The 19,200-nt window shown below is 33.6% G+C and overlaps 1 protein-coding gene across 1 annotated transcript in view; it reads left to right on the top strand.

Moving 5' to 3' along the window:
• LOC127857451 (uncharacterized) overlaps positions 1–17,373 on the top strand; it is a 295,553-nt gene extending 278,180 nt beyond the window's left edge. The window contains exons 25-30 of the mRNA XM_052393846.1: positions 7,386–7,464; positions 7,984–8,035; positions 12,308–12,391; positions 12,707–12,778; positions 13,294–13,365; positions 13,881–17,373. Coding sequence (XP_052249806.1) covers positions 7,386–7,464; positions 7,984–8,035; positions 12,308–12,391; positions 12,707–12,778; positions 13,294–13,365; positions 13,881–13,964 — 443 coding nt within the window. The 3' untranslated portion in view covers positions 13,965–17,373. The remainder of the gene's footprint in view (positions 1–7,385; positions 7,465–7,983; positions 8,036–12,307; positions 12,392–12,706; positions 12,779–13,293; positions 13,366–13,880) is intronic.
• Positions 17,374–19,200: the final 1,827 nt, after the last annotated feature.

The following is a 19,200-nucleotide window of genomic DNA, read 5'->3' on the forward strand; positions in this document are numbered from 1 at the left end:
AATAGGTTGAAGTGATAAAAACGATTATTTTAAAAGAAATCTTTATATCTTCATTAAATGTCAACATGCGAAATCATTGTCTATTTTGTTAATTTCTTTCCAAACATCAACTGCTGTTTTTAATTTTTTATACAAAATGAACGTCCATAGTTCTGTAAATAAGTAGTGAAAAACATAATGTGTAATTGTAGTAAGGTTATTAAAAAAGTAATGTTAATGTTAAAGTTATGTACATTTCAGTTACGGCAAACGCCAATATAGCAGCGTTATTTTGATTGTAATTTTTCAAAGCGCATGTTGTAATGTTATTCATTTAGGATGAATAAAACTTAATTAAAGCTAGTTATGAACGTTGGTGCCCTCATATTCCTAAGGAACGTGACACCTCGATATAATACAACTTCAACGACTAATGCGCGCTATATATCGTGGGAATACGCACTGCTATGGGGAGTGACAGCGAACTATTACGGTTCAAACAAAGCACTTAGACTGTATATGCATTTCTGCATATATTAAAGAGTTTAGATCTTGTGTACAATCGATCAAAATGGTACTATTTAAAAGGACCTTTTCACAGATTTTGGCATGTATTGACGTTTGGCATTAAATGCTGTATATTGATAAATGTAAACATTGGATCTGAAAATCTCTAGTTAAAAAACAAGAATAAAAAGAAAAAAATGATTAAAACAAAGTGACCCTCAACTGGTTTCGAACCACTGAGCCCTGGAGTCATGGAGTAAAATATCTATCGCTTACACCAATCGGTCATCCGGACAATGAGGGAAGTATTTTATAATTTATATAAGCAATACTCGTAGTTTCACAAAATTTAACGACAACAACAGAACTTTCCAAATTATCTTATCGTTCCGCGTTGCAACGTTTTAAAATGTTCAGGTTTTTAAATCGTCAAAAGATGCATATAATGGATATTTTTAGAGCATGGTAAATGTTCAGAATCACTGTTTCCTCATAAATATCATAACTAACGCGCAGAATTGCGAATCTAAGACATTTTTTTTTATTTTGTCAATTTACGTAAACGTGAGATGGCTCATTTAAACACTATTTTGCATACACACTATCAAGTTTAACACCAACCTACTACCTAGAGACTTTCGACGTTTAAGAACTACTTCCCCTGCATTAACAAAACACTCTTTATGATGCCGCCCTGCCAGGCAATTTTTCTTGCCCATAGGCGCTCGAAGGAATAATATTTGCATATGTGTTAAAAGGCTATAACGAAACACGTACCGGTTCCACTTTTAATCTAAAAAAACATAAACCAATGATTATATTGTCTGCGTGCTTCGGCTTCCACTATTTCTAAACGTTAATATTACTAAGCAAGGTTTTGACGATGGGTCGAATCTGGGTTTTTGCCCATATTCCCGTTTGTCAATGTGCAACATACGCATCCGAGACCATAACCGGACACAATAATAACGCTGCACAATAAAAGTCATTCGCTAGCCCATAAATAATCAAAACACAACTAAAAAGACGAGAGATAATTTTTTCCCATTTTTAAATGAATTATAACTAGCTTTTGACGACGAAGATAAGGAAAGCACGTATACAATTGCGTTTCAATCAACTCATTAAGATGCAAAACGTGCTCACGTGGGTCTCTCTCATCTTATGTACCTACTGATCAACTTCGAAAACAATAAGTTCATTAAGTGTAAATAAAGCGGGAGATGTGTTTGTCAGAAACACAATGCCCCCTACTGTGACGCTTTGATTTATCAATTGTCTTTTTTCATTTGGCACGTTCAGATAATTATCTCCATTTGAAGCTTATTACTTCCCTTTGATTTTTTTGTTTTTTACCTTTGACCTTGAAGGATGACATTTACCTTGGCTTTTCACCACTCAAAATGTGCAGCTCCATGAGAAACACATGCATGTCAAATAGCAAGTTGTTATCTGAATGGACATAGAAGTTATGAGCATAGTTCGAAACCTAAACGCAGAAACCTTAACGCAAAATGTGACGAACAGACAGACACACGGACGGTCCGATCACAATATGCTCTCCTTCGAGGGCATAAAAAGGTTGTATTTGTGCAAGAATGCCTGTTAAATGTCGCTTATAAAAACCTAGGTGTAGGTACATCCTAACAATAAAATAAGTTGAATAGGGCATACTATCTGCGTTTATACCGCGCAGCTGGCGAGTCTCGTTCCCGTTCACGCGACTTAACTCTAATGAAATTACTATCTTAAGATAACAATAACATGAATGGTGGCGGTCTCATCTTGTCTTGAATGATATCTTCAATATGCTGCTATCTTTTTTATTCTATGCTATGTTTTCATGTATGCTCTAATGGATCTGCTCAGGCTTTGTATGATTTTATGTTCATAATCGTATCCTTTTTGCTATATTATCTTATTCATATGCCCTACCACACTTGATGGGATACTAATACCTGCACGGAAAACACACATTTTGATTAAATACAGCTAGCAGGCAAAGTAGAGAGTGTTTTGTCCTATAACCCAACCACAGCAAGAAGTGTCATCCGAGCATTTTTTATTAATTTACCCAGTTGATACTTACTTATACAAACTAAACTGTCTTCCGCCCAGGACGTTAAATGGGAGCGCAGTGCTTCGGTTCTATACAAAGCTTTAAACACCCAGGGCTGCCTCTGGAATCATGGCGTCACTGTATCCCGCTCGAACCTTCAATAGAATCTTTATTTGGGCGGAGAAGAAATAATCAAAACCCAAGTACAGTATTCAAATAATACCTATAAGCAAGACTTATTTAAAGAGATTGAAAGGTTACTGCCTGAACTTTTCGTAGTATATCAGTCAAGGCTTAGAAGCCTCGCCGTTATTATATTCGTATCGAGCCTGATATATTACGAAAAGATCAGGTAGTAACCTGTTTTTCTGTTCATCATACCTCCACGTCCCGATTTTAAAGAAATAATTAACAACGAGGGCGGGTAAGAATATGATTTTTTTTGTTTGACGTATAAATAATGACGTCATGAGCACTTGCGCTTAATATATGTAAAACAAGTTTTGTTGCTGTTTGTGTTGCATTTTGTCTTTAAAATATATTTCATCTTGGTATCAAATTGAATAAGTTGTTTTGACGAATCTGATTTGAGTGTACTAAAAATGATAACTTTATAGTTGATTCCGACAAATATGACCTACCTCTTATCATCGATTGATATACGAACTTCATGTTGAACTGATATAAAACAATATATCATGCAACGTTATATCAGGCAGATATTAATGCAGCGGTATGACAAAGTAATATATCAATCGTTTACTTACCGTTCTTCATAAAAAGCTTTCAAAGTATCCGAGTCAATTTTCCGTTAGATGTAGATTTATCTCTCAGGATTGACTCGATTTACACACATATATATTAAAGTCCAATAACATTCGTGTAAAAGTTTGATAAACATCTTCCAAATAAAACGTCTTTTGTTGTTATATATTTAAACACGATTCAAATTTCGTAGATTATACTTGTTAGGAATGTCGTTTTTTACGACAGATTGCGCAATGTAGTTTGCACTCTCGGCTTTTAACATTTACTATCCGATAGCAAAAACTTATTTTATTTAATTACAACAGTTGTCGTCATGTTATGTGACACTCTTACTCTCCTAAGACTTATTTCAACGAAAGAAATGAAGTCGACTACATGTGGAATCAATTACAGTACACTAAGTTTTGATTGTTTGCTATGGCAGGCAATCTTCCTCCCTAACTTGCTCCTAAACCTCCGTATCATGGCAATGTCGGGATGATCGCTGGATTGCAGGGTTGTGTTGGTTCTTCTAAATTTATTAGGCTTGTGTTGTCTCCTTTATATTCCAGGGTTTTGTTGTCTCCTAACTGTTGCATGATTGTGTTTTCACCTATTGCATGGTGTTTTTTCCTCAATATTGCGAGATTTTGTCGTCTCCTCCATGTTAACGTGTTTTGTTTTCTCCTCTATATTGCAGGGTTGTGTTTTCTCCACAATATTGCAGGGTTGTGTTTTCTCCTCAATATTGCAGGGTTGTGTTTCATCCTAAATGTTGAAGGGTTGTGTTTTGTCTCCTCAATATTGCAGGGTTGTGTTTTCTCCTCAATGTTGCGGGGTTGTGTTGTCTCCTCATTATTACAGGGTTGTGTATTGTCTCCTCAATATTGCAGGGTTGTGTTTTTCTCCTCAATATTGCAGGGTTGTGTTTTCTACTCAATATTGCAGGGTTGTGGTTTCTATTCAATGTTGCAGATTTGTGTTTTCTCCTCAATATTGCAGGATTGTGTTGTCTCCTCAATATTGCAAGGTTGTGTTGTCTCTTCAATGTTGTACGGTTATATTTTCTCCTCGAGGTTGCAGGGTTTTGTTGTCTCCTCAATATTGCAAGGTTATGTTGTCTCCTCAATATTGCAGGGTTGTGTTTTCTCCTCAATTTATTATATTTGTGTTATCTCTTCAACAGTGCAGGGTTGTGTTGTCTCCTTAATTTATCAGGGTTGTGTTTTCTTTCTAATATTTCAGGGTTGTGTTTTCTCCTCACTGTTACAGGGTAGTGTTGTCTCTCAATTTTGCAGGGTTGTTTTGTCTCCTCAATATTGTAGGGTTGCGTTGACTCCTGAGTTTTGCAGGGTTGTGTTGTCTCCTGAATTTTGCAGGGTTGTGTTGTCTCCTGAATGTTGCAGGGTTGTGCTTCATCCTCAATATATTAGGGTTTTGTTTTCTCGTCAATATTGCAGGCTTGTGTTGTCTCCTCAATTTTACAGGGTTTTGTTTTTTCTCATCAATACTGGAGGGTTGTGTTTTCTCCTCAATATTGCAGGGTTTCGTTGTCTCCTCGATGTTTCATGGTTCTGTTTTCCCTCAATATTGCAGTGTTGTATTTTCTTTTCAATATTGCAGGGTTGTGTTTTCTCCGCATTGTTGCAGGGTTGTGTTTTCTTCTCAATTTATAAGGGTTGTCGTGTGTTCTAAATATTGCAGGGTTGTGTTGTTTCCTCAATATTGCAGGGTTGTGTTTTTTCCTCAATTTGAAGGGTTGAAATTTTTCTTTAATATTTCAGGGTTGTTTTGTCTACTCGATATTGCTGGGTTCCGTTGTCTCCTCAATATTGCATGGTTTTGTTTGCTCCTCAATATTGCAGGGTTGTATTTTATCCTCAATATTGCAGGGTTGTGTTTTTACCGCAACGTTGCAGAGTTGTGTTTTCTCCTCAATTTATTAGGGTTGTTTTGTGTCCTCAATGTTGCAGGGTTATTTTTCTCCTCAATATTGCAGGTTGTGTTTTCTCCCCAATATTGCAGGGTTGTATTTTCTCCTCAATATTGCAGGATTGTGTTACGTCCGCAATGTTGCGGGGTTGTGATTTCTCCTAAATGTATGAGGGTTCTGTTTTCTCCTAAAGGTTGCAGGGTAGTTTTGTCTCATCCATATTGCAAGGTTTGATTTTCTCCACAATTTATTAGGGTTGTGTTTTTTCATCAATATTGCAGGGTTGTTTTGTCTCCTCAAAATTGCAGTGATGTTGTCTTGTCTTCAATATTGCAGGGTTGCGGTGCTCCTTAATATTGAAGGTTTGTGTTTTCTTCTCAATATTTCAGGGTTGTGTTGTCTCCTCAATATTGCAAGGTTCTGCTCTCTCCTCAACTTATTAGGGTTGTGTGTTTTCATCAATATTTCAGGGTTGCGTTGTCTCCTTAATATTGCAGTGTTGTTGTTTTATCTCCTCTATATTGTAGGGTTGTGTTTGCTCTTAAATATTGAAGGTTTGTGTTTTCTTCGAAATATCGCAGAGTTGTGTTGTCTCCTCAATTTATTAGGGTTGTGTTGTCTCCTCAATGTTGCAGTTTAGTGGTGTGTCCTCAATATTGCAGGGTTGTGTTTTCTCCTCAATTTATTACGGTTGTGTTTGCTCCTTAATATTACAAGTTTGTGTTGTCTCCTCAATATTGCAGGCTTGTGTTTGCTCCTCGATATTGCAGGGTTGAGTTTTCTCCTCAATATTGCAATGTTATGTTTTTCCCAATTTATTTGGGTTGCGGTGTCTCCTCAATATTGCAGGGTAGTGTTGTTTCTCAATATTGCAGGGTTGTGTTTTTTCCTCAATTTATTAGGGTTGTGTTTTCCCATCAATATTGCAGGGTTGTGTTGTCTCCTCACTATTGCGGGTTGTGTTTGCTCTTAAATATTGCAGGGCTTTGTTTTCTTTGAAATGTTGTAGGTTTGTGTTTTCTCCTCAGTTTATTAGTATTGTGTTGTCTCCACAATTTTGCAGTTTGGTGTTGTCTCCTCTCTATTGCAGGGTTGTATTTTTACTCAATTTATTAGGCTTGTGTTTTAACAACAATATTGCAGGGTTGTGTTGTCCCCTCAATATTGCAGGTTTGTGTTGTCTCCTCAATATTGCAGGGTTGTATTTGCTCTTAAATATTGCAGGGTTGTGTTTTCCCCGAAATGTTGCAGGTTTGTGTGTTCTCCTCAATTCATTAGGGTTGTGTTGTCTCATAAATGTCACACTTTGTTGTTGTCTCCTCAATAATGCAAGGTTGTGTTTTCTCCGCAATTTATTAGGGTTGTGTTTGCTCCTTAATATTGCAAGGTTGTGTTGTCTCTAATATTCCGATGTTTTACATTTGGTATGTAACATGTTATTTAGGATCTCTCACTAGTTTCATCATAATATGACCCTAGCCACTCCCAGGCAGTCAAATTATTAACATGAACTCGTGAAATAACTTTAAAATATTTCAATCTGAAACCAAAAGTAGCAAATGTTTAATATTTGGTTTACAAACCTGTATTGTGGTTCCCAGCAGACTTTGTTAAATAATGATCCAGTGGTTGAGTTGGCTACCTACACCCAATTTGTAAATGGTTGCAGCTTGCTGCATATTACTAAATGGTGTTAGGGGAGATCTCTACTGTGACACTTTATAGTTCATTTTCTTATTTTAAATGTACACAATGTAAGTATTTCACGATGCAAAATTCCTTATTTGATGTGACGCAGACCCATTCACAATGATGTAAAAAATAAGTCTCGCTTTTGAAAAGAGGGTTAAATGCATGTGAGTAAAGTGTAGACCAAGGTTAGCCTCTGCAGTCCACACACGCTAATCCGGGACGATAGTTTCCGCTTTTATGGATTTTTTCTCTTAAAGGAAGTCTCTTCTAAGCAAAAATTGAGTGTAATCGCAAAGTGTTGTCCCTGTTAAGCCTTTGGGGACTGGATAGGCTAATCTGGGACAAAACGTTTTGCGTATACAGTACGCCCAGTTTTCTCAGAACGCGGCTCATATTTGTAGACACGAAATGCCCATTTAATGGGAACGCGACCCATTCACAGAATTTTCAAAATGGCTCTTATTTCAGTGCACAAAAATGAGAAGAAGGCAGACAACAACCCAGAACAGGAACTGGAAGAGAATGTTTTCCAGGATGTGGGCAGAGTGTAAGCACAGTGAAGTGTAACCTTTCTTTTTGACCAGAGTTTGAGTGTATTTTTACTTTGTGACCATGGTGAAAGTGGAGTGTAAACTGAATGTTACCTGAGTGATAGAAGTGTCTAATTGTTATGTTTGGTCTGAGTTTAGTGTAACCCGTGTTTGTATGTAATTAGAATGTTACATTTTAGCTTGCATGGGAGAAAGAAGACTGTATAAGTTATTTTTGACATGACTGAAATTGCAGTGTAACAATTCTGTCTGGCCTGTGTGAAAGTTGAAACTATATGTCTAGCTTGAATGATAGTGCAATTTAACCTTTATGTCTGTCCTGAGCAAGAATATGAGTGACCCGGTCTAATTGAGAGTAGACTGTAACCTTTATATCTGGCCCAAGCAAGAGAAGTGTTTAATCTTTATGATTCGCCTGAGTGCGATAAGAGTTTTACCTACGCAAGAGTAGAGTGACCTTACAGTCTGATATTTTTTCTTCAAAATAGTGCTTACCTTTTCTCCTGCCATTACAGTGATGACTTGTATGACGTTTCCATAGATGGGGAGACCGGTTTGAATGCAGAGGTAAGATCGGAAAAGATATGGGTACGATATGAGATAAGATTATATGAAATTGCATGATATATGAATGGGTTAACTTAATTAAAATAAAATTATGATAAATAAGATAAAACGGGATAACTTAACATTTGGATAATATCTGATAAAATAATTATAGCACACAATAAGATATTAAATACAATGAAATGATATAACATGACATAACATTGGGTCCACTAACTTGATGGAACATGAGATGATATATGAGATAAAATCACAAAATAATATCTTAACTAACTTAAGAGGACATTAGCTCTAAGATAGCATTGGTTAAAATTGTATAATCTTCATGAGGATTATAACAAAATGATTCGAAACTGGAAATGTGCTGTTTCAAAAAATAAACATGTGTTAACATCCTAATTCCTGTTATTAGTTTTGAATGAAACTCGATATTCTGCATAAACTCACAAATGCCATTGATATAAGGCTGGCTAAATTATCATCATATAACACGAGACGAAATATTATGTCAGATGAGAAAAATGTAAAGAAAAATAAAACAACATATGGTATATATGACTTAATGGAAAAAAAACATTATACAACGACAACAGTAAGATACAAACTAAACGAAACTTACAACACAAAAGTAATATAAATGCACACATAATGATATAATTAAACATTTATAATGATAATGTTTTCTTTTAAAAAGTTGTGTTGCATGCAATCGCTGTTTTAAAATATGCAGAATAATTCTTTTTTGTTAGTGTTTTATTTTATGTTTTAAGTCAACACTGAAAGTCAGAAATATTTTTCCCATGAGTATCCTTCACTTGATTTCTTGTTTGTGGAAGTACAAACGAATATCTCACCTCCTACAAAAATGACCTAGTTCGATTTGCCTTGAGCGATCACGTACCCATGGTACATTTTCCATACACACCGAGTAATACATCCTAAGTAATCGAGTAGTCGGTTGAGATATACAGTTAGTAACTGATGGTGTATGGGATATATACATCATCAGTTACTATCACTGTAACTAATATTCCTTCATTTACGAAAATGTGGCTTCATGCATATTCCCGAAGTGTGTCTCAGATAAGAGTTTGCAGTCCGCTTTCCACTTTTTGTAATTTTGCGTTTACATGAAGTATCTTCTTAGCGGAAATCAAGTATAGGCAGAAATTGTTGTCCCTTTTCGGACTGCGCAGACAAATCTGGAACGACACGTGATAGTTCTCACGAAAGTAACTTTTATTGACAATGAATAATTGAATGAATTTTTTTTTTGGTACATTCCTATTTCATTTTATTTTGGAATTTATTCATATTGTAAAGTTGCTAACAAGCATGACCTGCAAAGCTCTGTGCTCTCTTAATGCTGTTTGATTTTGATACCGACGTTTATATAAGTCCTCCCACATTTATATTCGTATGATTGTTCACAACTATTATAGTTTTAAGATTAACTGTATACATAATCACAGGTGGGTAGCGTGTGGCTATGATATTAATTAGTGAAAACATCATTTTGAATGATAAATAATCATATTATAACGAAATATTTCCTTTTCTGAAAAAAAATATTTCACTATCAAATATATATATAACAAGGTATGCAACTCAAAATCAGCCCAAAACGGGGTGCATCGCTTTGAACAGCCATATCTTCATCAATTGTGCAGCGATTTTCACGATCTCGGTCTTATTCAACACAGAAATGAATTTCCTTTCTGGAAATGTATATGTCTTGCAATATTTTTACAAATGCTGGGTCAACTTTTAAGAAATAACACGATACACAACACGCATGACCCAGTTGACAGTGATCATGCTGTCTTTATGAATGAAATCTCCAGTTGTAAAGACACACCTCCGCATTGGACCAATGAAATCACTCGTATGTTTAAAATGTCAGTTAGTTGAAATGTATGTAAACAAAGGTTTCAAACGGCGCTGGACAGTTAGTCTTGATGCAGAATGTATCGACAAGAACGGTAATAATGTTTTTTCATACGTTTTATTGAATTATGGTATCGAACTACATGAACTTTGTAGGGAAGTTGCCCTTTACTCCGTGAAGATTTCAGTCTTAAAGACAGCATGATCACTGTCAACTGGGTCATGCGAGTTGTGTATCGTGTTATTTCTGAAAAGTTGACCCAGCATTTGTAAAAATATTGCAAGACATTACATTTCCAGAAAGGAAATTCATTTCTGCGTTGAATAAGACCGAGATCGTGAAAATCGCTGCACAATTGATGAAGATATGGCTGTTCAAAGCGATGCACCCCATTTTGGGCTGATTTTGAGTTGCATACCTTGTTATATATATATTTGATATTGAAATATTTTTTTTCAGAAAAGTTAATTTTTCGTTATAATATGATTATTTATCATTCAAAATGATGTTTTCACTAATTAATATCATAGCCACACGCTACCCACCTGTGTACATAATCTGTAAATGTGTGCTAAATTCAGGTTGACTTAATTATTTCCAAACGTGTGAGGTTTATCCTAGTACCTAAAGATTTTTACTTTTTAAGGCCGTGAAATATATGATAGCAATTTTATTTATATGATGTTTAAATAAGAAAATGCATGAAAAGTTTGTATAAAATTGAAATGGGTAATATAAAAATTAACACATGTTTATGTTGATCTGGATTGAAGATATATTTCGAATGAAGATCTTTCCCATTTTGGGATCCGAAACCTAACTTGCACAATACATACCAAAGTATTAGTTGATGTAAGTTTTGTCACTTCTACTATGAGTTCTTCACCGTTTCGTATATATATTATTGCATATTATTTTATAGGATATTATTTAAATACATTAGGTGAGATTGTATTACACCTCTTATATCAAATCCCCGCTAACTTGACTAAAATCCAAGTTTTGCTCACTTTTTCTAATTGTCCTTTTCTTTCTTTTGACATTTAAATCTTACCTGATAATCGAGTATTCAAAAAGATTGAGAACAAGTTTGCCATACTTATGAGAATATGTGGATGAACAAAAATTAGAACATTTGACCACTTTTTTGTAATAAACCAAAGATTGTATAATAATTTCAAAGAAATGTTGCTTATGTAAATTGGACTATTATATTCAAATAATTTAAAAGATTTTTGTTTGTTTAACGACATTTCCATTATCTCTGTTCTTCGGTGATTTAATGTCTCGAACCAGACCTTTCAGTTTTTACAAACTGATATGATTCTTTAAACTCAATTTTGTGACTCAAGACCAATTGGCAATTTTGGCCCGCTTATTATTTTTAAAGCCCCATAGACACTCAACATCAACATGTATTTCGTAAAATAAAGTTAACCTATATAATATCAGTGTTACTTATAGCACCAGCGAAAGTTTCAACTGTAGATTTTGTATGGAAACTAAGATTTAACGAAATACAAACTGCTCGTTTTTATTTTTTGTGGACCAAATATTCCATGTGAATTTTCCGCGACAATATTCGAACTATCATGAGCCTAGTGAGATTGGCTTCGGGCAGCGTCGGAAGCATGACGTAGTTTTATGAGCTATTATGCTGGTTTTGTTGCGTTGTAAAATAATGTTTCTGGTTACAAGGTCTGACAATGTTTAAAGGGCATCAAAGAATATTAATCATCTTCTTTTTCATTCAATCTTGTAGGCATTAAAGTCTACTTTTATAATAAATCCCAGACTGAGTGATCTTAACACAAAATATTGATCTTGTCATCAGTGATATCTTATAATCTGGCCGTCTAACGCAGTTGGTGTATGCGCTGGCCTATAAATCAGAGTATCGCAGATGTTATTTTATTAGTGTGGAGATTTTTCATGTTATTGTTTTTGGTCATTCATCCTAGTTAGGCAGTTGTCAGTAACTGATATGTGCACATATGGCTGGTGAACCCAGCTAACCAAGGAACAGTTAGAATAGTTATGGTATAACTGAACTGAAATGTTATTGAAATCTGCAAACAATCTAAAAAAACACACAAAGAAACAAACCAAATTCATATTATTATGAGTCTTATTAGAATTTGTAACAAAAGTTACATTACACCATTATTAGGAGGTTAACGTTCGCTTTATTCTCTTTACTTATTATTGTTTATTGTAACTTTCATTCGTATGAATTAAGAAAATCCTACGGGCCCTTCTAAATTAATTAGTCTGAAACAAACCGGATTAAAATAATACCTTGCTGGCCTAACCGTCTGCTGCTTAGTTTGATTGATGAAAACAGACTATATGTAACACCGATTTATGTACTTTACTTGCAATAGGCGCGGCCTTTGACCAGCGGCATAGATGAGACAGGCTTTCGGAACGGGAGTGAAGTCATGGAGAACGGGTCGGATAATATTCAGGTAAGGGACATGATAGCTCAAATTATGTTATTATGTAGGATTCAGTGATCAAGTGTAGTGTAATTACTTATTATTTGAACGGTTAGTGTTCGCTTTATTCTCTTGAATTATTATTGTTGATGGTAAATTATCATTCGTATTAATTCACAAAATGCTACGGGCCCATCTTAATTATTTCTACGAGCCCATCTAAATTGATCAGTCTGAACAAACGGCATTAAAAATAATCACGTGCTTCTCTAACAGTCTCCCGCTTAGTTTGATTGATGAAAACATACTTAATGTTACATGTATTTATTCATTTCATTGCAATAGACACGGCCTTTGAGTTGTGGCAGGGAGGATGCAGACTGTGGAAAAGGCAGTGACTTCGTGGATACTATTGAGGTAAGAAGGTACATGATAGCTCAAATTGAGCTATTATGTAGGATCCAGTGATCTAGTGTAGAGTAATTACTTATTATTTGAACGGTTTCGATCTATCGTTGCACTATCACTAAAGGGTATTCAGTGTTCCAAATATGATAGGATACATGATAAACCTATACTTGGTTGGTTTATATTTTCCGTCTTCAAAATGTCGGCATTCAAAGTTGTGAACATCGTTAAATGGCGAATCAAATGTGCTTGCTAAAGTACTTTCTTGTTGGTTTTGATTCGTTGATGACAGAGTTGATATGATATCATACTTGTATACGACTTTCTTTAAAGAGCTGTTCAGGTTTTATTTGGCCATTCAACTGCTACGTGTCCATCTTAATTAATGCTACAGCCATATAAACTAATAAGTCTGAACAAACCCGATTAAGATAATCCCTAGCTGCCTTAACTGTCTTCTGCTTAGTTTGATATATGAAATCAGACGATATGTTACATGTATTAATTCATTGTCTTTGCAATAGAGGCGGCCTATGAGTTGTGGCAGGGAGGATGCAGACTGTGAAAAAGGCAGTGATTTCGTGGATATTATTGAGGTAAAAAGGTACATGATAGCTCAAATTAAGCTATAATGTAGGATGCAGTGATCTAGTGTAGTGTAATTACTTATAAATTGAACGGTTTCGATATATCGTTGCAATAACACTTCAGGGTATTCATTGGTCCGAATATGATGAATACATGATCAACCTATATTTGGTTGGTTTATATTGTCCGTCTTCAAAATGTCGGTATTCAAAGTTGTGAACATCGTAATATGGTTAATCGAATGTACTTGCTAAAGAGCTTTCTTGTTTGGTTTGGTTCGTTGATGACAGAGTTGATATGATATCATATTTGTTTACGACTTCTTTAAAGGGCTGTTCATGTTTTATTTGGCCATTTAACTGCTACGAGTCCATCTTAACTATATGGCTACAACCATATAAATTAATCAGTCTGAATAAACCGGATTAAGATAATCCCTCGCTGCACTAACAGTCCTATGCTTAGTTTGATTAATGAAAACATATAATATGTTACATGTATTAATTAATTGTCTTTGCAATAGAGGCGTCCTTTGAGTTGTGGCAGGGAGGATGCAGACTGTGGGAAAGGAAATGAATGCGTGGAGGACGGGTCGTTCATCGGATAATATTGAGATATGAAGGGTTATCATAGATCGAAGGACGCAATTGTGTAGGATTCACTGATTTAGTCTATTGTAATTACTTATTGTTGTAATGTTTCCATCTGTCTTTGAAATGACACTATGAGGGTTATGAAATGTTCAACATCATGATAGGAGAAACGATGGCTTGACTATACTTCGTTGGTAATTATATTCCGTCTTCACAATCGCAGTAATCAAAGTTGTGAAAATCGTCAAACATGGTGAATCAAATGAGATTGATAAAGAGCTTTCAAGTACCATTGGTTGCTTTTTTGAATACTCGTTTATCAGGTTCTTTGATTAGTTGATATGATATCATTAAAGTATATACGACATCTTCAAAGATCTGTGCAGGTTTTAATTTCCATTTCTTTTTAAACTTACAGCACATAATTTTAAATAAAGCAAATGATTGGAATAGAATGTGTTGATCTTGTTCATACAAGTTCACACTATGACATTTCCAATTTGTAAATAACATGATTGTTATGTATCTTTACCTACAAACAGGTCTGAGAGCTAAGAAATGAAAGCTTTAAAAACGCATTTACATATGTTTAAAAGTCTTTGATGTTAAAGAGAAAGAAAGAAATGCTGATCATACATAGATAATTTTTAGATGTAAACGACACAAAGTAATTTTTAGTATAATATATTTTTTGTTATAAATCAATCCAAAAATGATACAGTGTATATTTTTGCACATACTGGGTGCATAGAGCATTACCTTTCACTACTATTCCAGAGGTTAATGTTATATGTTCGATGGCTATCCTGAATATACAACTTTTTTTGGTGATGAAACCCGGTCATAAATTAAATATATTTTAAACTGGCGTTCTAACTTGATAGCTTTAAATTTCACTACTTTAAATGCAAATGCATAATATTCAAATAATTTTCATTGACATTCAAAATTTTATTTTGTATACTAAGGAATATTGTACAATGTTTTGATATTATTTAAGTGTTCAACAATACGATTGGATGCTGTAATGATTCATTTTGCGTGTGTCAGGAAATGTGTTTGTAATTTATGTTGCTTTGTTGATTGAATGCTATGTAGATGTTATAAGAATTATGATGCTTCTGTCTTTCTTTCTCCAAAATAATTATTGTGTGGGTCTTTCATGACAGATTTCATCATTGTTTAAATTGAGAATATTATTTTATTAAAACAAAAATGTCGAAAATACAAAATAATAATAAAAAGCATTTTTGTAACTGTTGAGGACTAACTATAGTTCTTTGTGATTAAAATCAATAACTTAATTATTCTGGATTGAGATATAGTATAGAAGATAGCGTTCACTTATATTTGTACAATTTAGTATTGTATTAAAATGTTTATTTAATATAAAGGATCATATTTATAGGAAGCATAAGCTTCATAATGTTTTTTGTTAAATGTACAAACTTTTAAACTTATGCTACCTTCAATGATAGACATAGCATCAAACTAAGTGCATTTAAAAAGAAGAATGTTGTGAGCGATGTTGGTACCTATATACCACAGGATAGAAATAAGCACCAGTAGTGAATTAAGTTGATAAAGGTTTAGACCCTTTGCTTCAACTGTAAACGGCCAGTTCAGTTAACCGACAGATCTTTAAAGGTAAATAAATTCAATATAAAAGGAAACATTTTTCTCAAGAAACCAAAAATTATTTGATTATATTATTTAGAATTTAGACATATTTTTAATTTTCAGTATTTCATTTACTAAAATAGTCAGTATACTAAAGTTAATGACTGATATCTCTTATTTTTGTTAGTTTGCTTTAAATATTTTTGTATTTGTTTCTGCCAAATGTCATTATAATAATGTGTTATGAAATCCTCTCAAAGTCTCTTGTAATAGTTTCGCTTATCAACACCTTGAAATATTATGTAATTATTATGTTTTAACCTGTTCAATTCGGCACTAATATATGCTTATTTTTTACTTTTGATAATTCCAGAAGTTCATGTTCATATTCATAGTTTGTCACTATATTAGCTTAACAACACCATTGCAATGCTGTATCTCCATCAAAGGAGTGAGGTTTAGCTCACTCGAAAGCAACACAAACATATTTTTAAACCAAATATGTTTTCTTTATAACGTTTAGATCAAAGAAACTTCATGAATTTATATCTGAATGTTTGAATCAATAAGAAAACTCTAGTTATATTGAATCGTTTGTTTGCAAAAGATAAGATTAAATGGCCTTATTTTACTTTTTAATAGTTTATAATTATCCGTCCAAAATATATATATTATTGTAAGAATGTTATATCCTCATGTAATGAAAATTAAATTTTCTTTATCATTGCTATACCTGCAAGAAATGTCATAAGATAGATATAGACCTGTTTTTAAGTGACAATAATAGCTTTTAAATTAGAAAAAGGCTCAAATCGGACAAAAATAGACTTGACATTTAAAACCCAACATTATTATGTGCAAACAATTTACATTAGAGGTTAAGTATTAAATTGTATCATGTGCTTGCAATATGTGTATCAGGTACAATAATTGCACATTCAACTCATTCTTTGACTGAACCAACAATATACTTCACTATATACTTTTTATTTGAATGCTAAATGTAACAATTTCATTATTATTGTAAAAAAATTAAATATATGTTGTATGTTTGCCCAATCGAAACACATTCAATAATCAAGTGACTAATGTGAAATATATTTATATATATATAGAAAAGTAATAACATATAAATGTGGCAGTGTTTCATGATTGGTTCATGAATATTTAAATATGTGTGAGTTGATCTTGATCCCATATATATGTTTTAATAAATTTTGTACATTTGATTTTAGCCACATGTAAACAAAATAAGTTGATTAAGAGTTTCATGTTATGATTGACATCAATATTTTCAGAGTCAAGTATTTCAACTCATCAATTATGTTTACTCAAATTAAGGATCAACGTTTGTTTTGCGAGGATTGCAGTATGTATTCCCATCTGATGTTGTACTCACATGAACAATTGATAAGTATAATTTGAGGAATTGATGATTTCACCGTTATACTGTATTGTATTGTGCATTCTTGTATTCTGTCTGATGTAGTGTGACGTTAACTCCTATAGAAATCATGCTTATTTTATTTCCAAGAGAATTAATTCAAAACTAATACATGCATATGAAGATTTAGGAAATTTGAGCTGGATAGTAAAGATCCGTTACGATTACTCGACGACGTGATACTCAAGTAAATCTATCACTGCTTTGTGTGACATTTCAGCTGTTTTCTGTTTTTGAAAATGTGTTTGTTTGTTTCTTTTATTCATGCTTTTATCAAATTATCAAATGTAAAAACGATGTAAATACATGTAAGGCACCAACCAATAATCGTTTGTTTGGCTCATAATAAATATATAGAGTATATTTGATTTCGATTTAAGTTCACGAGTGATCATAAGAAATGATTTTTTTTCACGAGTGAGAAAAAAGTCGTTATTCCACCATTTCGTTTTATTGTATGCTTATAAATGATTATTTTTGTATTTTCCAATTCCGGACCATATAATTCCCCGTTGGGCGCCCATAAACGTTATTACATGTATATTCAAGAGAAGCGTATCCGTATGTTTTTTTATCCCATTTTTAACGCGACATTGACGGTATAACACGTTGTGGAATATACTAGCCTGTCTTCAACACTGTGGAATATACCTGTCGCGTGCACGGACTACTTTTCAAATGAAGTCATGCGATATGCGCTAAAATGCGAGAAAACTTTAGCTTCAAAATTATACGACCTTCAACCTTTAAATCTAGTCATATGACATATTTTTTCGCCATCCGTATAATAATGAATCAGCTGAAAATGACACTTATTGCATCATTTCCCCCCCAAAAAAATTTGACGATTTATTATAAACGCAACTTATTTCACATGTACATGTACTGTATATCGACATATTTGAATTGTCAATTTATCACATTTTCCTTATTTCGTGTAATGTGCATTGTTTATAACCCATGCATATACTTTTGAGGTTTAAGAATGTACAACAATATAAAGAAGTGAAACTCCAACTGCTGGAGCAGTATTGAATTCTCATTAAAAACAATTAGTTGGTCCTTTATTTAAGGCAAGTGACCGATTACCCAAACAGTACAAAACAGCACAATACAGCACAATACAAACCAACATAAACACAAAATATTTATAAAGCTGGGGTCACCGCCTTGGAACGGTCAATGCAAAGCATTGGGGGTTTAAACCGGTTATAGAGCGCTCAACCTCACACTTGGCCAAGCAATATTCATAATACATTTAAGTGTAAATAAAATTTAACGTCATAGCATTTTTACTCAAATTAAACAATAATAAAAGGAAATTAAAACGCATTCAATTTAATTACAATTTCATTACTCAATGGTATTGAAGATACCAGAGCAACAGAATTACAACTTTTTTAAGAACGATAAAATGAAACAACAAACAATTGTCAACTACATTCCTTCTTTATAGAAAAAGATTTAAAAATATAGCGTCATTAAGTTAAAATTTCAGATAATCATCGCGCAAATACAGGAAGAAGCAGCAATAATGGGTGTAAAAATTCCATATTACATTGCTTGGTTGTTTATGTGACTGCTAAAAACTTAATTAATAATAATTAAATAAAAAAAGAAAGAGAGAGAATATAAATAAAATTGAACGTTATAAACCCAATGGCCTATGCATGTAGATTACAAATGGAAAGTAGATCGTATGACGTAAAAAAATCAATGTGCCCAGGAACAGAGAAAGATTATGACGTAATTGACAAGCGAAGACACAATGACGTGAACAATATCCAGGGGCAGTACTGTAAAGTAATAATACAACTATTAATGGGGGGGGGGGGCTACTGCAAAATTGTACTACTAATAAAACAAGTTAAGTTGATTAAATATTAAGAATTAAATATATAAAAATGGTAATTCCATTAAAGCGACATTATTGGAATCAAACAATTTATAGGTAATTTGACAACTGACGACAGAAATGATTTGATGTACGATGTGAGTCCAAATGTAGTTTTCATGCAGATTTGTGCATACGACACAAAGACACAATTTTGTTCAATAGTGAAAAATGCCTATAAGATCACTAATGATTCCAAATATTAAGAGAGGAAAGATATAGTGAAGCGAAAACCATAATACACGTGCACACAAGGATCGTATCCTTTAGATATGGAATGAGTGCTGTATTG

Source organism: Dreissena polymorpha, chromosome 14 (assembly GCF_020536995.1).
Source record: "Dreissena polymorpha isolate Duluth1 chromosome 14, UMN_Dpol_1.0, whole genome shotgun sequence".
Lineage (NCBI taxonomy): Eukaryota > Metazoa > Mollusca > Bivalvia > Myida > Dreissenidae > Dreissena > Dreissena polymorpha.